Source organism: Limulus polyphemus, unplaced genomic scaffold (assembly GCF_000517525.1).
Source record: "Limulus polyphemus unplaced genomic scaffold, Limulus_polyphemus-2.1.2 Scaffold1941, whole genome shotgun sequence".
NCBI lineage: Eukaryota > Metazoa > Arthropoda > Merostomata > Xiphosura > Limulidae > Limulus > Limulus polyphemus.
The window spans coordinates 71,502-96,992 of NW_013667551.1; the positions used below are offsets into that span (position 1 = coordinate 71,502).

The following is a 25,491-nucleotide window of genomic DNA, read 5'->3' on the forward strand; positions in this document are numbered from 1 at the left end:
ACTCTAGCCCAAAAATATTACAGCAAAGCCCTAAACAGAAACAGTCAAACAAGTATCTTTTCCATCCTAGCAGCCATACCCTCTACGTGGCAAACATACATATCTCCATTCAACTATATCAACAGTGTATAATATTCATGTACTAACCAATCTCCCCCCCCCTTTTAGCCTTGCATTTTGGGCACGGGTCAGGTAGATTATTCATCACCTGACCCGTGAAAGTAGGTTTTCTCTGGGCACTCCGGTTTCCCCCTGCAACAAAATTTCACAGGGCATAGGATATTCTATCCCAGCCCCCCCCACAAAAGGGCCGTTAATCTAGTAAGTCCATAAGACTAACCACCATGACTAACTGGTCATAGTTCATTATCAAAATTCTATAAAATCTCCTTAACTTTAATAAAATTTCTTCCAAGCAATCTCTCAAAACAAAATCATGTTCACTCGGCCTGCATCTCTCTGCTCCTTCTATCATGACGACTATGGTATTCAACCAACTTCATTGCCACATGGATAAACATTCACACATGTTCCACACAAACTGCAAAATGGCGGTCTCTCCATAGCTTTCCCAGCATGATTAAGTTGGCATCTTCCTTAACTATGCGCATCCATCAAAATTTCTCTCTACATGTTTATATCTAATCTAAGCCCAGTGGCTCGATACAACTTTGTTTGGCACTTAATCTCTCAACGTGCAGGGTGAAGAGAAATAAAAGTTTCTGACTATCCCTGGTTGTCTTTCAGGCTCCAGAAATTAATTCTGAGACCTCAAATATTTTTAAACATAAATTCCTGCCATGAATTTTATTTGATTGATATCACATATTGGTTCCTTAGAATTAATATATTACACAGTAACAAATACTGGTTCTGTAAAGTGAATACACTACACATTATTACATACTGGTTCTGTAAAGTTAATACCTACACATTATCACATACTGGTTCTGTAAAGTTAATATACTACACATTATCACATACTGGTTCTGTAAAGTTAATATACTACACATTATCACATACTGGTTCTGTAAAGTTAATATACTACACATTATCACATACTGGGATTGATGGATTTCACAAACCTCGTAAACCCAAAGTAACCATCAGTTTCCATAATATAATTTTTAAAACAATTTATGTACCTTCACAAAATTCTTCAAGCATTTAGTAAATATTACAAGTCTTTTTTAGCCAAAAAATCAGATTTTTTAATGATGCATTTTTACTAAAAATCTGTCTGTGAACACATGGAATCATAGTGTTAACTGCTCCGAGTGCATATTTTCATATTTCATTTTGTAATCTCCAAAACCTCCTAAATAAATATCAACTTTTTTTTTGTTTATATTTTATCTTCACCTTAACTTTATATGAGGTCAGTCAATTTGACCAACTTTGTAACCACCATAACAAACTACAATATAAATCTAAATTACCCTTTTTTCTTTACAGAATGATTGCAAGTTGTAACAAGAAAGAACAATTGTTTATCCTAAATAGCTTAAAGCTCATAACAGTATACATCTGTTCTTACTTAATTTTATTGTCTTTGAACCATGCCTAACTAACAAGCCTACCACACAAGTTCCAAATCACTCGTTGAAAGTGTAGCTCATATTACTGTATTGAATTAAGTAATGCATGAGCTCCTAACAAGCAAACTTCATGAAGGTTTTTATCATTATTATTTTTTATTATCTAACCTAAAAAGTTTCTGATTTTTACATTTTAATTACTTTTATAATAATAAATAAAGAATTATTAAGTATGGTGGTACTTAACAGTAAAGATTGACAAGGTTTCCAAATAATTCATGTGCCAGAAAACCATCCTATTGAATTCCTAAGAAAAAATACAACCATTCAAAGTATTGGTTACAATATATTATGTGCATATAATAAGCTAGAAAGGTAAGTAACATTTCAGGTATAACAATTCAAAATTTTCTAAAACAGCAACTTTTTTTGTCTTACAACTTACTTACCTGATCACGTCAGCGGGGCTAGCCCCTAAATGGCTTAGACTATCACTACAAGATTTCTCCAGCTTACTTGACTGGTTTGAGGATACTTGCTTTTGATATTCCCATAAATATTTACAGATTTTTTATAAATGGTAAACATATCATGCACATACTTAAATATCTCTTCAACTTAAGTCAAACCAACAGATGGTGCTACATATTGATGGATAGACATGTGACAGTTTCTAAAGGTAAAGTATATACTTTATACAGGTATAACATAAAAGTAAACAAACAAGAGTATTAAGAAATTATGAATTTTAAAATTAAGTAGGAATCCTGCTACAAAAAGTAATGGAACAAGATTTAAAACCATAATCACAAACTTGTATAATTTAATCCCTACTTTGGCAGCTTTATACACTTATCTGTAAGCCAAAGTAAGGATTACATTTTATAAATTTGTGATTGTGGTTTTAATTGTTGAAAAAGTTATAGCTATCAGAGATATGGCTATAATAAAAGTTTATAGCTGTTGTGTTCATTCCATGGACATATAAATAAAAAAAAAATTAGAATTTTAACTGAAAGAGGGATCGTTGGTTATTCATAGAATTGATCTGTATAGCTAAATGAAGCAGTCTAAATTTGCCAACCAAAGTAGGAATTGAAAATGTATCCAACTAGTATCACTTTACATGTTTGTGTAATATTTATTGCAGCATTTATTTTGTTTTGGATACTTCTTATAGCAATTCTTCGAATAACCAATGATCCTTACTTTCGGTTAGAATTTAAACTTTTTTCCCCTACTTATATGCATGGAAAACAAGAAGTATAGTACTTTGGTTTCTTGTTTTTTACCTGTCAACTGTTGATGAAAGTATGCCTACAATTTTATACTATTGGTACTAATAAACTAAATAATTAATTAAGTAATGCAGCTAAGAACACAGAATAATAACACTCACAAAGCCAACAATGTCCTATAACTATTCTGGCCTTTTAACCATGCAAAAGAGAGGAAAATTTAGATTTATTTAGTTTTTTTATGGTGGTTACAAGGTTGGTCAAATAAAATTATTCTGTATACAGTTAGGGTAGAAAAAATAACAGATAAAATAAAGTTTCAGTAAAAAAAAAGTTTGATATTTATTTATAGGTTATGCAAATGAAATGTCAGAATTTTTCAGATGAAGAAAAATATTTTAATAGTAATATTAAAATCACCTTATACTTGGAGCAGTCAGCACTCTGACTCTATATATTTATGGACAAATCTTTTTTTTGTGAACAAAAGACCCGAAATGTTTGCTGAAAACTCGACAGATTTCATGAAGATACACAAAACGTATTACAAGTTACAGTAAGAAAACTCTGATGGTTAAAAGGTTGGTCACGTCGACTGATCCTGTATGGAAAAAGTTAAACCATAGTTCAAGTGTAAAATGTACCTGTTTCTGAGCAGTGAAGAAGACATTCATGAAATTCATATATTGTGCTGCACTGTCTCCTGAGGCTGTCACCACCTGGTGATAGAAAAACAATGATTTGCTGAAGGTAGCACAACATTGTTCATTTCCATATATTGACTTACATTACACTTCACCATATATATATTTAACACGTTCAAGTCATAGTAGCTTTAAAATTAAGTGACTTGTAGCTTTTCAATCATACTCACTTTAGAATTAAGTCGCGTAGTTTCTGGAGAGTTAAGTACATACTGCCAAAGCTTCTAATACACTAGATTCAAACAATGAGCTAAGATACAAGTTGCCAAAACCCTGGTGGGTTAGATACAAACTGCTAAAAACTTCTAGCAAACACAAATCGTGGTATACTAGGTGGACTGAGATTAAAATGTTTCACCCTTCTGTTGTCCAGAAAGAAAACTTTTTATACATACATACATAAAAAAAAATCACAAATAAGTCATAATATGGCAAGATAAACTATCTGACCAACATAATTCACATTATTGTAAATTTTTACTTTTATTATTAACACCCAATCTAGATAAAAAATTATAGTTTTGAAAATATGATAAATAACACAACGTCTAAACACTAAGAGTCAAACAGAGTGTGAATTTTATGAAAACACAAGTTCTTTCATATTTTATTTTATAATACAGACATATAAATCAGTCTCTTTCATTAACACTATAAATTATGACAGTTTTTGTAGAGAAAAATACTCAAACATTTACACAAAACCTTACCAAAATTCTTGCAGACAACTTTTGCCTAGATTTCTCTTCTCTTTCTATTCTGTGGATATCTGTCAGTTCTGGTTAAGTTTTCTTATGTTGTAGCATTAATACAACATAAACACTTACCTAAGTATCATATTTCATGTGTTTATGCCATCATAAGTCTAGCTTTTTCCAGAGAGAAGTAAAGTCTAAATTTATATAAGATTCCATATTGTGTCATAGTAGTAGTTCCTTCATGTAAAAAGGCTTAGCAACGAGAACACTGTTCTGTTAAAAAAGACAACTATAAGTACACTATAACTGAAGTTAAATTGAACAGGCATAGCTTTGAGTATACTGTATAATTTAAGTTCTGTTAAACAGGCACAACTAGTGTCTCAGTATAATTCAAGTCTTATTCAATTTAGAATATAATTTGTTCCTTTTGATCCTCCGTCATTTTCAAAGTTGTCATATGGCAACTTGTGTCATGCTGGGTCAAAGCAAGGTTTCTTGGAAGCTTAAAGACCTGCATTAATTGGCCTTGCTCTGGTCTTCATTGCATCTTTAACTAAAATTGAAGAAACAACAGTCCATGAAAAGCAGGTATACATGCTATTATTTTTGTCTTAAGTATTAATAAAGATTGTTGTCATTGTGTTTTACATTTTGCATCCAGTCTGTTCATTCTTTAGCTTAAATTCAGCCAGTAAACATTTAGCACTATTCTGTAATATCATATATTCATTGAATCTTCTGTTTGGTTTTATAATGATACATTACAAGTGAAACTTTCAGATTGAATGATCATATCTTTTTACATCAGACACTTCAACTCTATTAAAGTTACTGGATTGAGTTACATTTCACAAATACATCATTTATTCATGAGCAGTAAAATCCCATCATAATCTATTAAAATACTGCCAAGTTTTGTATGCCTAAGTAAATATACTTGATCCCAGAATGATCTCATGTACTGGGAAATCCAACAAATCCCATCATTTATACTAGAAATCTGTTTTTCCACTTTGGTATCCCTGGATATCAGGAATGTTAATATATTCAAATACAAACTTTCTTCAGTAATAGAGACCCTTAATCATTACTATTTACATTTGCTGATTCCATATGTGATTTACCTTGCAAATTATGGATAGCTACAAAAACCCAAAGCCTTGTACCAACACATATGAGACAGGGAAGGAATAGCTTGTACATCTGGTAAAGTTACTTCTTCATACACTTCCTGTATCAACACACATCAGGTAGGGAAGGACTGGATTGTACATCTGGTAAAGTTACTTCTTCATACACTTCATGTATCAACACACATCAGGTAGGGAAGGACTGGATTGTACATCTGGTAAAGTTACTTCTTCATATACTTCCTGTATCAACACACATCAGGTAGGGAAGGACTGGATTGTACATCTGGTAAAGTTACTTCTTCATACACTTCCTGTATCAACACACATCAGGTAGGGAAGGACTGGATTGTACATCTGGTAAAGTTACTTCTTCATACACTTCCACGTGTAAAATGACATAAGTGTGTGCAAAAAAAAAAAGAGGTGAGCAAAAATTTACAAATAAAACATTTTTTTCTTCTCTTCATTCATTTATAAGATTAATGTTAGAATAATCATATTTGACAAAAAAACCTGAGATGAAGATTTTTTTCATACTTTAAATTTCTGAATAAAGAAAGAAGTTTTGTGCAGTAGGATTTTAATGAAAGCAAGGTAATAGAACATGTAAGGATACAACACAAGGCCATACTCATGGCTCCTGCTAAAACTGATTCCATATGAAGAGTTTCTTGTGGGCCTAAAAAATAAATACAGGGATGAGAGAACAAATATATACGTATATATATATATTTACAATAAAACTATAAACAGAAAGATACTCATTCTTATGTATCAAATAAACCCTTTAGCATCTGTGATTTATCTAAAAATAAACTTAAATGCAGATATATTATCAACATCCTTAATTCTGCTTCTAACATAATTTCAAAATAATTGGATAATCATTTTATAGAAAGAAACATAATTTTAAACTTTAGCAAAAAAGGAAGTTTGTGTGTGTTTTTACGAGCATATAGATTACCCAAAGAGATGAATATATATACTATGCTATATAAAATATAGATTTGGATAATGAAAGTGTTGGTAGCTAAGAGCCAGGCTTGTTTTACCCTAGAACCATTGTTACTGTATATCTAATCAAAAACACATTAGGTGTGAAAAAAAACAGTGCAGCCAAAAAAGCATTCAGCGTGCGACTTAAAGGAATGAAATCAAAATTGTCAGCCAAACTGGTAGCTACACTTATAGCATTGATAAGAATTTACAACAAATTTTCATTCAATAGTTAGCCCGGCTGCACTTTTTGTTCAACTTTGGGCATGATGGGGGGTAAAACATGTATAATATTTTTACTGATGATAGGGTGTTAGTTATGTGTTTATCATGTTTGTTTGGATGAGTACAATGACAAACATGGTTTCACTTGAACATTTTTTTGGAACCTGTTAATTGAAGTATAAGGATTAACCTGAAAGGCACAGAGTCATTTAGCTCATGTTATGTTTGAAATGAATTCCACATCCACATCTTCATAAGTACTGTAGCTAATGTGATAAGAGATATACCCTCCTCTCACCACTACAAATACACAACATGGGTTACATTTACTAAGAACATATGGATTCACTTGACAAAAGATTTGTGATGTGATTAAACAGCTTAAAACTTATGTGAATTTACTTCACACTATTTTACACAAAGTTAAAGTTTACCTAGATTTAATTGACTTGCACCATGATCAAGCGGGTTAAAGTGACATGGATTTACTTGACAAAAGATTTGTGATGTGATTAAACAGCTTAAAACTTATGTGAATTTACTTCACACTATTTTACAAAAAGTTAAAGTTTACCTAGATTTAATTGACTTGCACCATGATCAAGCGAGTTAAAGTGACATGGATTTACTTGACAAAAGATTTGTGATGTGATTAAACAGCTTAAAACTTATGTGAATTTACTTCACACTATTTTACAAAAAGTTAAAGTTTACCTAGATTTAATTGACTTGCACCATGATCAAACGAGTTAAAGTGACATGGATTTACTTGACAAAAGATTTGTGATGTGATTAAACAGCTTAAAAGTTATGTGAATTTACTTCACACAGGATTTGCATTAAGCAAAAGAGATTAAAGTTTATGTGGATTTATTCAACAAAGGATTTGCACTGTGATCAAGCAACTTAAGATGACATGGATTTGCTTGGGGCCAAACATATTAAAGCTTATGTGGATTTAGTTGACAAAGGTTTTACATTGTCGGCAAGCATTACTTTGCAGTTTAAAGCCACAACTTAGTCTCGTCAGTAATTAAGCCCTGAAAAAAACCAACTACTATAGTATAATCGTGGACTCAACTGAATAATTGTAGTATTACTCCAACGAAAAAAATAAACAAAACTGAATTAGTAACACCTTTTGAGTAGTGCAAATAATAAGAAACACTTTCTTCTTCAGCTAAAACAAAACAGGAACATTGCAGCTGGAAACCTACGAATTCTATCATGTACTGATCTGTAACAATATGAATGATGATGAAACTCGTAGACTCCAAACCGAATCCGTATATTTACAGTTGTTTCTAATCTGCCTACAGGTTCCACCTAGTGGATCTACCGCTATGTTCAGATATTTTTGAAGATTTTTCTAAGTCTTCAATCAGTTCAATGGGCTAATGTAGGTTTCAATTTAATCTTAATAACATATTTAAATACCACAAAGCCTTTCTTGAAGTCAGGAAATGAGAGGGAAGACTTACTTTCCAGAACAAGTTGTTTCACACCATCTTTCACACATCTGTCTATTTGGGCAAAGAGTTCATACTGACCATCTGTAGGGCGATCATCTTCAGAATCATCATTTTGAGGTTTAGGGAATAGAAAAGAGCTGTACCAACGAGACATTTAAAACAAAGTTTACTGACTGAAAATGAAGTGCACTAATTATCCTAAAGAAATACATGTTAACTGTCTCAATTTATTCTTAAAGAAAACTGGGAAAGCAATAGATAACTCCTTTAATATAAACAGTGTTAATTCCTTACTGAACTGACAGTTAACAGTTGATAAAAAAAAGAAGAGATAAATATATAATATCATGTAAGATAATTTACAATAAAGATTAAATCTACATTAACGGAACAATATCAAATTCAAATGGAAACTAGTTTTAACTTTTCACATGTCCTCTTCAGTCCAACTTTTGTTGTGAAATGTTGAAACTAGTTTCCGGTTATATTCGGTATTGTTCCTTTAGTGTGGATTTAATGGTTGATATTTTGTAAAATATGAGATATACATTTTATAAGTTTAGATATGAACGACATATATATTAGATCTGTTTCTTTAAACTGTATTGTTTTTGCAGCAATTACAACTATTACTTTTTGAGACAAAATTATTCTATTGGTTTGCACTTCTACATTACACAAATATATATGGTTATCACCACCTATTATTCACTCACGACAAAAAACAATCAGGAAAGTTGTATACAATATAAATGATGATGCAAATTAATAACAGATTAAAAAATATATTTATACATGTCAACAAAAACTTTTGAGCTAATTACATCTTATAATAAATGTACACTCTCAAATTCATTCATGACTTCTTCACCAGCCAAGAAATAAATATTCAGTTTATCTTTTTCTTGACAAAAGTTCATAAATGAGCCTGAAGCTTGCACTTAATAAACTGTGTTCATTTGCGTCAAGTTTTTTTCCCACAATTAGAAAATGACTCAAAATTTATACTCACTCAAACAGTTCTGAACTAAAAATATTTAATTTTGACTCCAAAGATAAAAGTAAGGTAAATAAATTTCAGAATCAGGAAAGTATAAAAACAAACACCACCATAAAGACTTATTAGTTGATACTTACCTTTTATGTGAGTGGCAAGCAATAACGGCCAATTTGTTTAATGGACTAATCATAAGATGAGAGTTTGAAAATACCATCACTGAATCCAAACAATGGGTGAGAACATTCTGCCAAGATAAATAGGTAGCACATTGTTCAAATATTATATTTTACAGTTCATTGGATTTAATGATATTTTTTTCACCATATCAAGCACTTATTGACTTGCTAGGTTATAAAACATGGTAGTCATACAATACATATAAAAGCATGGTCTACCTGCAATATGTATACAAGTGCAAGGCAAATAAAATGAAATATTGTACAGGATACAAAGGCTTTCTAATTCATATATATATTATGTCTAACAGATGTTGCATTTTACAAAATGCATACTGTAAAGGCATGATTTGCCAAAAATCTTTACATGCTACATGAACATGTTTACACAGTTTATGACATTTCAAGGAAAGGTATACAAAATAAAGTATTCATAGACCTTACTTTTTTACATTATAAACTATTTGGGGCTTTGAAGTTTACTAAAACATCTGATGGTCACCTTTCTTTGCATACCAATGTAATTGCTATCAGGTTACTTGCATGGTCTTCTGTGAGACTAGAATTGCTTTTCAATTTTTAGACAGTTAAGGGCATAAAAAACACATTTATAAGGTATGCTTGCAACTGGCACAATCACAGCAATTGATCATAAGAGTTTAGTCTACAGCAAGTAGTCAGCAGGATTCCTCAAAGTTTGGTCAATTCAGAAGCATAAACATCATTTGTAAAAAATCTCAATTCCTATGAGTGTGTTGTTAATATTGTCATAAAATTAGACCACCAAGTCTAAAGTTTCCATTCAATGAAAGAACTGTCACCTCTGGGTGACAGTTCTAGTTGCTAGTGTCCAAAACATTGTCAAGAGATTACAAAATAAACAAATCATCTTCACTGATGTAAAAAAAGTCTACATCGTAAAAGCCGTGTGACAATTTTTTCAAACAGGCACAATTTTTTTGCATAACATATGTACAGTTTTGTATTAACACAACTCTGATCTATGAAATAGTAAATAAGTAGGTATGAAACAAGTAAAATTATCAAATTTCAACAGTAACACATGTCTTTACCTTTCCTTTCATCATAAGCTTGACTGAAGGGTTAGTATCTACTATCACCACAAGCAGATTTCCTTCTTCTGTGCAGAGAAAAGAAGTGAAAATATTGAAGCTGGAGGAAAAACCTTTTAACTTTTACAGAATGAATATAATCATGTAATAACTTCTAACAAAAGAGTAGCTACAATTCTTTAATAAATATTACAATGAAAAATAAAACCTGCCTTAGGGCATCAGCTAGGTATTCTCACTATTAATGGTATTTTCATCTTTAAAGAAAAAAAAAAAAGAAAGAAAGGTGGCTGAAAGTCATTTGGCTCATTGAGATCACTTTCATACACATCATCAAGCAAGCCATTCCAGGTGTTTATAGCCTTCATAAAAGATAAATTCTGTCTAAAGAGCTTGTCTGGACCTAGACTCTCAAAACATAAATATATTACTACTAGTATAAAGCATGTTTCCAATATTTTAATTCTGGGACTCCAACAGACAAGCCAGGATATTCAATGACTCCAAAACAACTCTAAATATCTAACTCAAGTCTTCCCTAGTTCTTCTGTGCTCCAGGAAAAGCAAATCCTACACCCTAGGTCTCTCTTTATATTTTATATGATTTAAACAAGGTGTCAGTCCAAAAAATTTCCCTGCACTCTTTCTGACATGTTGATAACTGTTGGTAATAAAGTTATCTAGATACGGCTTTCACATAATGTGGGTTGCAACCTCAGGGGGATCTACGGGTGTGGTGGTAACACAAGTTCTCCTAATTCTGTAAAATTTACAAACAAATAACAATATTCTATATTTTATAACATTTAGCCTAATAACAATAAAATTGCTTTATAAAGCATCACGTTTTAATATCTCTGTGAATTGGGATTTTCCTTACAAGTGCAACACAAGATAAAGGAAAGATGTGGAAATAGATCACTGACTACAATTTACAAGTCTAAAAACCACATTTTGAGAAACTATGCTTCCTAAAACAAGCATAACTCACATTAAAACTGTTAATTCACAACTCTCCTTCCATGCCTTTCAGTTAATGTAATAGAACTTTCATAATATAGTAATTCAATGTGTTATTATTATTATAGTTTCTTAGAACTTTTATAGCTTAGTCACAGCGAAGATGGTATTTCTAGGCATAGGGTTGTGCCATGACCTAGATGATGGAAAGGTGTGGATTTGTAAGTTGGATTGAGGATTGGCTTGGTGAGAGATAGCAAGAAGTTAATAAGAGTATAATTAGTAAACTAGTGTTTTGATAATGAGCTGGTGTATTTCTACCTGTATTGAGGTACTACAGAATGACTTGGATCAATTGATCAGTTGAATAAATATGTGGCAAATAGTAAGTGTAATATAATTCAGTTGGGTTTTCATAATGTGGATCACATGTTTAACATTTCCTGGACCACACAACACCTTTCATTAATTATAACTCTATTTCAACAAATTGTTCATATATTTCTCAATAGCCAGAAGCTCCTCCATCTGTAAACAACCCACTTATCTATTTTTTAAGAATTTTTTACATATCTCAAAGCACTGGTTTTTTTTTACTTTACTAGTAAAATATCATCCCTCGAGAATACAGGTAGCCAAGCTTTGTTTCTCTTGTGATTTTCCTTCTCTGTTTAAAGTTTTACTGTTACAGGCTTTTATTCTCCTCCTTTTACAATGTCATATCTTGTGGTCTGAACATCTATGTAAGGAAGTTTGGCTTTAACAATGTTTAAATACTGTTGGATAAAACATATTATAAAAATCTTATTATAATGTACAATATATAAAGTGGTGTAAGCAGTAATTTATGATTTTATTTAATAGTGACCTCTTAAAGCTCCTTTAATTTGAACAAAGACATTTAATGAGAAATTTGGAAGACTTAGTAAAAACAATAGATGTGGGATTTTTTTTATAGTTTCTTTAGATGTTCTTTTTGTTCCTGAAAATATTTTCATGTTACATTATATCTGTTATAAAACAGTGGAAAATTTCTTCTATTTCAAGACATCATGTAAGCCTAGTCAGGTCAAAGTAGGCAACAGAAAAATATCTCAAAGACTCAAATCCTTATTTTTGAACATTATTGTTAAGTTTATCTTATTCCCATAAACAATATTTATTAGACTAGCTGGAGTACTCATCCACTGGATGGAAGTTATGTAAATTCATGGTTAATGAAAGGTTATCTTAGGACATGAAAAGTTGCTTCCCTTATATGTAATTGTAAAAAATGCAAAAATGCCCATAAAACTGCAAAACATAAAATGTGAAACCTGAAGTTTGCATGTGTCTCCACATGGATCCAACAAAACTTCATGTCAAATTTGGTGAAGATCTATCCAGAGCAGGTGAGGTAGTGGTAAAAATTGAAAAATGCCCTTAAAACTATAAAATTGAAAATTTGTTTGTATCTTCCCAAGGATCCAATCAGCCTCCACACCAAATTTGGTGAAGATCCATCTACAAGGTACAAAGTAGTGGCAAAAAATTAAAAAACACCCATAAAAACTGCATAACTGAAAATATGTATGTTTCTCCTCATGGACCTAATGAACCTCCATATCAGTTTTGATGAAGATCCATCCATACCCTAGGAAGTAGTTACATGGACATACAACAGACAGCACTATTATATTTATATAGATAAAAACCGATCTCCACCAAGAATACTACAACCAAAAATACTGTTATATAGCTTGATAAATATAATAGTGATGCCACTGTAACAGTTAAAGTCACCAAATCTATTTCAGTTGTCACCATATTTTTTAACTGGAGGTGGTGACTACTGCAACTGGCAAACTTTAGTTGAAATTGCCTGGATATCCAAAAATGGAATTTTCTGACCAACAGTAACAAATAATCCTAGGACAACAGGTGCTTTTTTAACATTTTCTTTCTCAAAAGAGCATTTCACAACAAAATTTTGGAAATTTCACAAAGTAAAAAATTATACAAAAAACAAACAAATTGTATGCTAAAGTTTTCACTAAGTTTCAAGAAATTTTGTTATGTATTTCCATTGTAAGAATGAAAACATCAAGGGATATTTATAACACCCCACTGGTCTAGGACGAGTCAATATAGATGAGAATACACTACACAGTGTGACTGGAAAGAATACTGAGTTAATGATAGATAAGTCACTCAAGGCAGTGCTCTATTTTACAACATCAGTCTGACTCAGGCTCTAACAAGTCGGAGTGCAGAGTGATGTTAATGTGAAGAATATAAATACTTCTGTCCATTGTGCAGTTTGCATACTGCATTTACATAGCCTCTAGAGCCTCCAGAATGCCTATCTACAGTTTCTTCAGTATCACTTTATGCTGTATCTGGTATTTATTTTCTACCACAAACTGTCACTAAATCAACAATGTAAGGTAAAATTAATAGTTGATAATTCTGACATCAAATACAAAATATTAAAGCCATGCAAATGGAACTCTGTAAAAGGTTTTGGCATGCACATTTTGACCATACCCACGCACTTTGGGTTAAGTGCCTAATTGACCAAATAAACAAAATCATTCTCTTCTGTAACAATTAACATTATTGAGTTAATTTCAATTAAGGTGGTCATTATAGTTGAAATCATGATAGCTCACATGAATTACCTTGCACTTAGCATAATTAAACACTCACACTGAAAGCTAACTGACATTGTATCAATTACACTTGAACTTTGAAGATACACTTACAGTCCAACATAATCGACCATTAATTATTGGCATCTGTCATTTATTTCCCATTTCACTATGTCCATTTGTAAAACAACAGCATCCTCCCTGTAGCTGACTAATGCTTTGGAGCAAGTATAAGAAAAATTAACAGTTCAGGAATTTTAATACATTAGGCTTACCTGCACTCATTATCGCCGTGTCTAGTCCACTGGTCTCCAAGTTGTAACTATAACAGTATGAGGTTTTTGCTAGTGATTTGTAGATTTTTAATGAAATTAGAATTCTTTGCAGACTGTAGCATTAAAATTTAAACTTCTTAACTAAAGTAGCCGTTTCTGAGAAAAATAACCATTTTTTTACTAAGTTTTATAATACCAATACCAGTTATTGAACACAAATACTTAACTGTTCTTTTGTTGAAGTTTTACTTTTAGTGTTGCACTTAAATGTTAGTAATACTAGTAATAGTAATTACTAAATTAGCATAGCTTGGTTGTATCATATATGTTAAATTTTATGTTAGTTATTACAATTTATTTACAAAAATACAATTACATTTACAACATTTCCTACCGTACAGGCTACAGTCATCTAAAAGCTAAAAACACTAAATCTCGCGAAAAACAAACAAACTAGCCACCAAACACAATTAACAGTATTTGTCTATGATTCATTAGTAATTAAATCACAAAGTTGAAATCTAACGGCCTATACTTATAATTATATTTACTAATTTCACCATTTTTCTTAAACGACCTTATCAACTACTGCCCTCTTCCGTCAATCGGTGGATCACAATTCAGTTATTATTTAAGTAAGAATTTATCAAAAGCTATCTACAACAATATTCAAAAATAATTCTATAAGATGCTGGGATGTCAGTGTCTCGTATAATATATGCTTTGTAACAGTGTAAGTAATATCAATGTGCTTTTGACACACACAAAAAATAACTGCGATAATGCACAATCATGAACAACAATTATGCAAAAAAAGGAGAAAAAGGAAACTCTCGTGTTGTCAAGTGATAACTGAGACTAATGCTAATTTCATGCCAAAATAGTTTTCTGTATTACATTTTAAGATACCTTTTTTTGCTTTAGAAATATAGCTAGAAGTATTCAAAAGAAAATTATATGTTACAAACACTTATCGATTTCTACACCTGGGCATTTGGACGTGAGTTGGCTCTGTGGTAAGGTGTGACTGCGTTATAAAAGTGAAAGTCAATCACTTAGCATGGATGAAAGAAGGTAAGGAGTATATGACTAGCTATCTTTCCTCTGGCCAGTAGTTTAAAATCAGGGACACTAAAAGCTGCATTACTAGCTTTGTCATAAATACAAGTACATATACATACTTGTAACAATAACGGTTGGCTTTAAATCTTTTTATAATCTTTCCAGTAATTTATATTTAGTAAGAATCCGTATTTCCTTCTTTACTTGTAAAAATTTCAAAGATACATTTACTGCATGACTAGTTTCAGCTTTAGGTCTACACCACATGATAGTCAAATAAATAGTGTGAGTATATTTTATTTCATATAACTCATATTAAATGCTAGTCAGCATTCTTACAGAAGAAAATGATTTTTGAATAACTAATATATCAGAGGTAGTTATAGACAGATTTTATTAAAGGTTTAATAAAAGTTATTATTCAACAAGCGAGAAAGTAAAAACGTATCATGAGCAAGCTTTTTTTGCTTTATTTTTAAATACGGAATTATTAACATTTTGAGTATTTTTTGTGATCTTTATTTATTCTGAAATTATATGTTCAGCCAGTAGTAGTGTTACTCTATCCAAAGCTGTGCGCTTTATTTTTTCTTCCGTGCTTCCCAAAAGTTCAGCAGTAAGTTTGGGATTTATAACACTAAAATTCGGGGTTCTATTCCCGCGGTTGGCACAACACAGGTACTCCATCTTGCAGCACTGTGCTGAGTAGTAAAAAATATTTTTTTTTATGTTCTTAACTGATATTTTCTGTAAAATTTTAAAAATAACTGCACCTTTATAAATTGTTAAAGAATGCCAAGGTATTATATCATTTTGAAAATGTAAAACTGAAGCTGTTTTATGCTGAAACAATTACTACGAATATTTTTCTGTAGCTTATATGAGACGAGTTAAGTTGAATTTTAAACATTTTATTTTTTTTAGTAATTATTATAACATGATTTATAATTGTTAAAAATATTATTTGCCAGGTAACGCTCAAGTCGTTTATGGGAACATAGACGTATGAAAGTTTTAAAACAGATAAATTCAATAATTTAAGAGGTGAGTGTAAAATAATTTGTAATATTAGTGATGTACGTTGTCCGATTTAATTCTTGAATCTATTGTTATATTTTATAAAACCAAGATATTTATTTAGTGACTGTTTTTGTTATTAAGCATTAACGTAACTTTTGATGTTGTTACTTCCTATACAGTATACTGTAGCCTAGGTAGCTATACTCGGTTTATTCGTAAGCCTTACTGTAATTTGTAGTACTACTGTGTTAAGTTTTTTTCGTAAAATGTGTAAAACTTAACCACGCCCAATTCTGAACTTTGAAGCAGGTGGTTGATGTAATGTATAAAGAGGCACTGAACGTGAAGTTGTAATTGAAAACAAAAGTCAGAATTTCGAACGAGCAGCCACTTATAATGTTATATTAGTTATAATATAAATAAATTGTGTTCACAGAGGGTTTTTTCCCTCAGTCGTAACACAAAATATACTTGAAGTTAATGTTCTAAGTTGTATTGCATAAACACTGTTATGTAATTGAATAATTCACTTTATTATATTTAATTTTATGATGATTTCTTAAAAAATACTGTAGTATTGAATATTTCTAAGCAAATGACATTAACAATTTGATTCAGAGATCTTACATTTACTATATTCACACTCCCCTTAACTTCTGGGTCAAACAGTGCCAGTTGAAACTAAAGAGGTGATACTCTGATGGTCAGTTGAGGGATTTTAGCCCATTCTGTTATGTACTTATACAATATCTATAAATGCATCAAATTTACCCAGAACAAAAGCACAATAACAATGAAAACCCCATTATACGCATTTTCCATTTCCAATCTTCACATTCGTGTTTAGCATTAACCAAATGATCAACATAAATCTGAAAGATGCTTGCCATGATTTTTATGTTCTCATTAACTAGTAGTAAAATTTGATGACCATATCTGATCTAATATTAGTGTTTGAGGTAATATATCATTACAAATAACAAAGAATAATTAATTTAATTTTTCGAGACTGGTACTGGATACCCACCTTTGAGAAGAGTAACAATTTAAATCCAACATTTATTTTTCAGGTTGTCATTTTTTATGTGCTGGCCTCCACCAATTTTTATAAAAACTCATAAGTTAATCACCTTATTAGAAAAATGAAACTTAAATGTAACATAGCCTATATTTTCCCGATCTGAAACTTGTGTCCTATCATCTTCAAAATACAGCAAAAATAAATCCAAGATCTCTATCTTATGAATCTCTAATAAAATCTTGTAAACTTTGATAAGATAATCTATTATCCTTCTTTTGCCCAAGAGAAAATCAGAGGTATTAACCTATCCCCGAAAATAACCATTTGAGTGCTGGAATCATTCTGGTACATTAGGGTGCTGTCATTATTATTTAACATTTGTCTTTAAAAAAAAATTTTCATTCAGTGGTACAGACAATAAACATAACAGTTGTGTTTTATATGCAGAAACCTTTCAAAACTAAAGTATTGATTATAGGTAATAAATTAATGAATCTTAACTCACTGTCTCCAAACATTATGGATAGGACTAAGGTACACCAAGAAATTCAGTTTATGTAACTTAGGGTGAGCTGATATAGAATATAATAATTTAATAAAACACCAGTGATGGGTAACAATATCTTTATGCTTAAGAAAATCATTAGTATAAAAGTGAAGGTTTTGTACTGCACTGAACCAGACATTGTATTTGCAAAGGATGTAGTGATTACTTTACATTTTAATATTGTTTATTACTAAAGAAACTAAGAAAAGCCAGTGTAAAGAGAACAAAATATAATCGGGATCAATTTTATTTTTTACTCTCCTTTATTTGTAGTTGAGGGGCAGCCTTAATGGGCCAATTTTAATTCATTTTACTTTTGCTTATGTTCTTATGATAAGAAATAATTACACATTGTTCAAAAAGTATTCTTTTGAATGAACAATCTGAACTATTGATTTATTTGTACCATAGGTATTTAATTTTTCGTTCTGTAAGTTTTGTGTTCACTGTACTGATAGCAGGTTGTTTTAACAATAAACATATTTAATGGGCTTTGTCAACCTGTTATTAGAGAGCATGTGCATGGATGCAAGAGTCATTTAGCTTCCCAATTCTCTCCAAAAAAAATTCTAAATTTTATTTGTGTATCAACATCCACTAAGATATTATTCTAAATGTTCTAATACTTCTATCTATAATATCATGATCTATAAATGCATATCTTAATATTTCTTTGCATTTGTTTTTACATGGAAATGCAGAAGCATGCAATTTGCTTATTTTAATTTATAAATCACATACTCACTTTTTAATTCCTATTACAAGTTTTTGTAACTTTATCTGCATAAAGTTAAAAGTTAGTTTACTTTTCAACATGTATATCAACACAGAAAAAAAAAAATTCAAAGTGCTTCGCTGTATATTTTCTGTATTTTACTTCACAGTTTGACATAACTTACAAACAAAAAGGAATGATTTTGTTATTCAGGACTGTCTTTTCACACACCCACCCCTGAGGAAGAAAAAGTAAAACTAAAAATTTTAAACCCACTCTTTATTTTTCTGGAATTCATAGAGACCCCTCTTAAATTTTTGTAAGTTGCCAGCCTCCACTACTGCCAATGCCAACTCATTCCATAAGTCAGACACAGTGTTAGAAAGTAAAACTTTCCTGTCCTTTCAAATCTTTAAATTGTGTCCTCTTGTTCTGTTGTCTTCAGAATACAACACAAAATAATCAGAGGATTTATCCTACCAATTCTCCTCCCTCCCAGATAATTCTTCACATTTTAATGAAATCTCTTCTTATGTAATAGTTTAAAATTATCAGGTATATTAAACCCAATGCATTTTCCTGTCTTCTTTGTAAAGCAGTTTCATTGTTTACATTTAATTTGTGGTCTGTGTTTTACTTGTAAAGTATATAGTGCTGTGGCCATTCTCCAAAAGGGACCTAGAAATTGGAGGTACCCCCTCTCTACAGTAGAACAAAACCATATTTCTTTAATGCATTGGCATTTTAGAAGTATGAAATGGATGGTTGTGAAAAAATAACCCATTTTCACATGTATTTATGCATAGATATTCATAGGTACCCTAGGTTATAAGATGTGCTGTGGAAATCATGAAAATTGTAATAACTCTGTCAGTTTTGTGATGTATTAATAAATGTGGTATGAAAATGAAGCTTATATAATGGCTTTCAATACTGTATAACATTATTTATGTTATTCATATGATTAATCTGGCATTTTGATGAAATATGTATTTCTAGACATGATATCTTTGAATTTATACCCTAACACTATTTTATTTAATCATTTGAGGTTCTATTTGGTAGAATATGGCATAGCTATACTTTTCTGATGTATTAGTATATTCTAAGTCCAAAAAAATGGTTAAGAAATAATTAACCCATTTTGACATGTTATTAAACATGGATATCTACAGGTACCCTTGTCAAAAATTTCACCCAATAAGCTAACTTATAAGTCACTAAATGTGCAATAATATTGCAGCCATTCGTGATGTAAAGTTGCAATGAAATTTTGACAGCCAACTTCAGACAGACAGGATGCTTCTTTCCATCCTCTATCTTCACAAATAGACCTCAGTTCAACATAATTGGCAAACTTTCATTCATGAGCTTCCTGGATGAATTCATATCCTAAGACCCAGTCAGCTGACCGAAGATCACTTTGCTGCTGATTGGCCGATCAGATAACAATATCTGGCCTAAGGTTTGTGATTGCAATTTTAGGTGGAAAATTTCCATCCACTTCAAGATCTGCTGATATCATCCAGTTATTTGCACAGGAGAGTATGCTACTTATCTGTGAACTGCTGCCATAATTACCTGGTCCAAGACTCTCTTTGATGAGATGATGAACTGTTTGGAGCCAGTTGCTTCCTCTTCTTCATTAAACTTCTGCGCTCTCTCTCTGACTGCATCAACAGTCACTCAGAGTACATTATGATGATGCCAGGTGTACATGCTGCCAGGTAGATTTGATGAGCATGAACTCAGAACATACTGCAACATTCCCTTCCTACCACAAGCATGACATAAATCTGACTTGTAATCATTCCAAACACTTAAGTTGGATGGCGTGGGGAGAAAATCATATGTAGATCACCAGAGGAATAAAATTCTAAGTAGCTCAATCCTCTATAGCACATTCCATGATAAAATTTGCTGCAGTACAGATTCCCATCTTGTCCAAGGACCCTGTTTGGCCTGGCCAACTGCTATTGTCAGTCTCTTTTCCTCCTCAGCTTCACAAACTTCCTGAGAAGCTAGCTCATGTTGCTCTTGGTCATCAGCAGATGACCACCATTTATGCTTTGACCCTCCCAGACCCTGGCACCCTACTTGGGTAGCTCCAGTAATTTCCTTATGCCTGAGTCTTGACTCTGCCTCATTCACTACTTCCTCAGCAGTCCACTTTCTGCTATATCTGACATCAAGTTGGGTATTTCTGACCATAAGATCTTTCTAGTCTGTTAGAGTTATGAATGATCTTGCTTTGGATACCTTGAAATACCTCTACAAGAGACTTCACTGGCAACATCCAACTTTTTGCAGCAGCTGTATAATGCAACATTGTTCAAACAACCAGGAACTCCCAACCATCTCTTCATATTCTTCTTCATCTAGCACTCCGTCCCTTCTGCATGGCTCTTATTTTCTAAATATAAATTACATAGAGATGTCATTTCCACACAGTCTAGTGTTGAACATCTGGACTGTGTTTACTCTAGACTGACTACCACAATGTCTGTTAGGGACATTATGGCTATTGTGTGGCAGGTGGTGGAGTCTTGCTTGTGGCTTGGGCCCTTTTCAGGCCTTTACACAGACGTATCTCCTCATATAATTCCCATCTGTGAGGATATGAATTTTAGGCAGTCTTTCTTACTGCTTAAATTTGCAAACAATTCTTCTAGTGCAGACATGGGTCTACTTCTACATACTGCATCCTTCTATGATTTTTCTTCTCAGGTATGTTAACTTTTTCACTCTTTTCTATTTCTTCTTCAGCCCCAACTTCAGAATATTATGTTTTTCCTCCTTAGAAGCCCTGATATCCAAGTCTATGCAGAAAATGTTTTTGGCTCAACTGTATTCTGGTGCCAGTAACCTCAATGCCTTGTCCTCCTTGACTTGCAATCGAGCTGAAGCCCTTTTCTTAGGTTCACAACACTTGAGTATCTTCTTTTGGCTTAGGGTTCTGATCAATTGTCCTCTGTTTATTTTTCTCAAGCTTACAAGCTCAGTTTTTTTGCTTTTTCCATCCCCTCACTATCCTTTTACATTATCTATCATCAGCCTTGTCCCTTCTAACTTGGTTATCTGTGGCTGGGATTTATTGAAGAGGGGGTGCCCTTCAGGCCCAAGTATGCCTACCTCTTTCATATCTCCAGGACCTTCGTCTGGCTCCTTTTCTCCTCTGCCTATGGATTTTTGGTTGAGTACCTGAGTCGTTGTAGTCATGGGTTGAGGCTGCACAACAAAATTTTTCCTAGAATACCCTTGTGTCCTGTCTTTCCTGAGCTTATTTTCTTCCAGTTGTGGTCTGCTGACTTCTTTCCACTCCCTATTTTTCATTCCATTCCTCTTCTCTGATCCATTCATCAACTGTCTGTAGGTTTGAACACTGTCATTCACATCAGTAACTATCTTTAGGCTCAGGCACAGTGGGAGCCCATTTGGCTCAATTTTTGGATCTATGGATTCCTTTTTTGACCAAATCTTGGGGGCAACAGGTTTAGATTTTATTCATTGGCTTTACCCTTCGTTTTTCCTGTCTTCACCCATTGTCTCTTGTTCTCATTCCTTTCCCTTCTTCAGGGGATCATGTCCCCTTACAAACATCTCTATGAGGTGTGGTCAGACCTTTTGGCCAAGGTTGTTCACCCTTCTATGGGATTTTATTCCAATCTGTTTGTTCTTTCCCCGGTATCTCAGGGATTGCATCTAGTCATCATTCTGTTCCATCTCCATCGGTTTACCGTGATAAGTCTTCTTACCTTCCTATGGTCTTTTTCCCCAAGGCTTTGGATGACCATGTTTGATGTCTCTAATGCTTATCTTCACAGTCCTATCTCCCCATCATCCAGACTTTATCTTACAACATGGTTGAGTTTATCAGATTTAACAGACATATTGAATCCAAGTTTTGGAAAAGTGAATAATACAGTTCTATAGGCTGGTATTTTTTGCTCTTGAAAGTTTTTTTCACATCCATTCATCCCCATCTTTATCCATCTATATCTCAATAGGTAGTTGCAGACAAAACTTCTAGGTCACTAACTGCACAATACTTGAACTTATTGGGTAAAGTCAACTGCAGAATACTTGAGTTTAAATATCTTGTTATGTATTATATCTAAATGATCCATAGTGAACACTACTTGTAGATCAGTGGTCACTTATATACCAAGAAAGCAACAATCTGCAAAGCCTTTTTTGTGAGATTGGTAAAAAGGTCTTATAATGTTCCCATGATTTTATATTAACATGTTTTACTTGATATTTTTATAGTAATCAATGTTTTCTTTTTTCTTATTTAAAGGAAAAGTTTTTCTAGTAAAAAGAATGTTTCGGTGGATAAAGGATAAGGACAAAGATGATAAAAGAGGAAAAGATCGGAAAGAAAAGAAAGAGAAAAAGGAAAAGAAGCATGGGAAACAAAGAGAGAAGCTTACATATGACGAGTTGAAGCGCACAAATGAAATCACTAAAAACTATCTTTCTTCATACCAGAAATCTCCAAATTCAGCTGGGGGTGATGATGAGAATTCTGAGAAGAGGAGTACAGGTAGTGAGTATAGCTTATCATCATCTGCTAAGTCTGGAGATTCAAGTCCCATGGAAGGCCATGGAGTGGGATTTCTCTCAAGAAAAAGTAGCTCGCCTGTAAAGCATCCTCCTCCTGTTCCAAAAAAACCTTTAGGGTTACATGTAAAATCATCATACTCAAGTATGCAATGTACATCGCCTATAAAATCACCTAGCATAACTAGTAATTTGTCATCACCTCAAGGAAGCCTTGCTAATGAAATGATGGCTTTAATGGATCAAATGGGAAATGCAAAATCCAGTAAAAGTTCCGTTCTGCACCTTGAACCTACACCAACTGTTTCAGTGGAAGATGAGAGACGTACACTATTTACTGCTCCTCCTGGAGAACAAGCTGGTCTAGATGTCGTTTGGAAGAGCTACGATGATGATTTGGAGCTACCATCCATTGCACCACCTAAGCCACCTCGAGCTAGGTCACTAACCATACAACGACAGCCTGCTGGAGATTTTGGCTTTTCTCTTCGCCGTGCACCAGTGGGGGAGCACAGGGGACTACCACCTACTGACAAAAAACAGACAATAATATTTGCTGAGCCGAGCAACTTGGAAAGAGGAAATGAAACTGGACTCTTACCTGGAGACCGATTATTAGAAGTGAATGGTGTGGTAATTGAAAATAAAAGCAGGGAAGACATTATAGAACTGATTAAGACTTCTGGTGATAGTGTTACTTTGAAAGTTCAACCTGTTCCAGAACTCAGTGAACTAACTGTCCAATGTGGCTTTGATGGATCTGAAGTAGGAAGTCCTAGAATCAGGTCTCAAGTAAGTACAGTCCACACTGATCACCCGTGAAAAGGTGTTTAGAATTTTCTGTTGTTTATGTAGGAGAATTCATTGTCCTTACTTAATCTAGTTTCTGATATAAAATACCTGAAATTGGAAGTTCTAGAATCAGCTCTCAAGTAAGTTCAATCTCTACAGATTACTGTGAAGTGTTTAGGATTTTAAGTTGTGATAAAACGAGAATTCATACTTACTTATTTTAGTTTATGAACAGATTGTTTTATTGGCATTCACAGAAACGAGTAATATTAATGTAGTCTATTAGAGTTTGATGTAACAGGAACATTTAAATATAGATGTTAGTTATATTTTTATGTTGTTTGAAATGCCTTATCAGACATGTGCCAGGAAATGGTACAAACTTGTGTAAAGTGCATAGTTTTTGAATGTAACTTTTATTCTTGAAATAGATTTATCTTTAGTAAAATGTCTCATTGCAGCTTAATGTACACTGTATTCTCCTGTATGTTTGAAAAATGTATAACTACCTTTAATTTTCATAAATAGTTAGTGATTAATTTCTTAATGCATAGTGGTAATGCTGTTACCTGTTGCTTTTTGACATCCTTTTGTTGGTGCAACTGTTTTATTTTACCATACCTTTACCCACCCACCCTATTTAATCATTAGTATTGATGCCATTGATTTTCTAAATGATTTTAAAAGTAAATCAAGTAGTTTAATCATTTTTTTAATGGTCCTGATTACATTCCAAGTTTAGAATTTTATTAACTCTTTCTTTTTAAGAATATAAAATTGACCTTTAGTCTTTACAGTGTGACCTGTCTTGGCTGTGTTTTAGTGGACTAGTATTTTATAAAATACAGTCACATTTCAGTTATTATACATTATATATGATACATTATTACTAAGTTACAAACAAGTTCTTAAACTTATTTTTCTTAAAAGATAGAACAGTAAATAAAGAAGTAAACAATTATCTCTTCTAGTTATGACCTTTGTACTCGTTTGCTGCTTGTCATAGGTTGCTGAGTGTTATAAAATTTCACACATGGAGGATATATATATATACAGTTGAATAACCAAAAAATTATAAATTACTATATCGATACTAAGGAATTCCACTATAATTTATCAAGCTTAGTAACTAAGCTGTATTTGGGATTTCGAGCAGACTAAAGACTCGCCTTACCAACATCAAGATTTGTATTGAAAGAACAAGGTGATGTTGTAATAGTTGAAAATGGCCGAGAGAGCCATTAGGCGGATATTCTGAGCTTTTGATTGGTTATTCACATGGCATAGACAGAAGTAAGTGTATATAAGTCTTCATAGCTTCAACCTGATATCCTGAAAATTTTTATTTCTTATCTTTTCATTCCACCGCTTATAAGATGACTATCCAAACCTTACAGTTTTTCTTTTCATTCCACCACTTATAAGATGACTGTCCAAACCTTACAGTTTTTCTTTTCATTCCACCACTTATAAGATGACTGTCCAAACCTTACAGTTTTTCTTTTCATTCCACCACTTATAAGATGACTATCCAAACCCTACAGTTTTTCTTTTCATTCCACCACTTATAAGATGACTATCCAAACCTTACAGTTTTTCTTTTCATTCCATCACTTATAAGATGACTATCCAAACCTTACAGTTTTTCTT

At 32.4% G+C, this 25,491-nt stretch overlaps 2 protein-coding genes across 5 annotated transcripts in view; one reads left to right on the forward strand and one right to left on the reverse strand.

The window, feature by feature from the left end:
- Positions 1-14,675, reverse strand: part of LOC106465428 (general transcription factor IIH subunit 3-like) — a 26,856-nt gene extending 12,181 nt beyond the window's left edge. Inside the window, exons 1-8 of one of the 4 annotated variants that reach the window (XM_022393327.1) lie at positions 14,516-14,675; positions 14,122-14,168; positions 10,257-10,324; positions 9,145-9,251; positions 8,017-8,144; positions 5,931-5,993; positions 4,191-4,249; positions 3,421-3,495 (exon numbers count right to left, since the gene is read on the reverse strand). In XM_022393327.1, the coding sequence (XP_022249035.1) occupies positions 3,421-3,495; positions 4,191-4,249; positions 5,931-5,993; positions 8,017-8,144; positions 9,145-9,251; positions 10,257-10,324; positions 14,122-14,131 (510 nt within the window). In that variant the 5' untranslated portion in view covers positions 14,132-14,168; positions 14,516-14,675. Of the gene's footprint in view, positions 1-3,420; positions 3,496-4,190; positions 4,250-5,930; positions 5,994-8,016; positions 8,145-9,144; positions 9,252-10,256; positions 10,325-14,121 lie in introns of all 4 variants that reach the window. The other 3 variants (XM_022393326.1, XM_022393325.1, XM_022393324.1) reach the window with 3 other exon arrangements.
- Positions 14,676-16,155: 1,480 nt separating this feature from the next.
- LOC106465427 (unconventional myosin-XVIIIa-like) overlaps positions 16,156-25,491 on the forward strand; it is a 95,254-nt gene continuing 85,918 nt past the window's right edge. The window contains exons 1-2 of the mRNA XM_022393323.1: positions 16,156-16,227; positions 22,787-23,841. Coding sequence (XP_022249031.1) covers positions 22,810-23,841 — 1,032 coding nt within the window. The 5' untranslated portion in view covers positions 16,156-16,227; positions 22,787-22,809. The remainder of the gene's footprint in view (positions 16,228-22,786; positions 23,842-25,491) is intronic.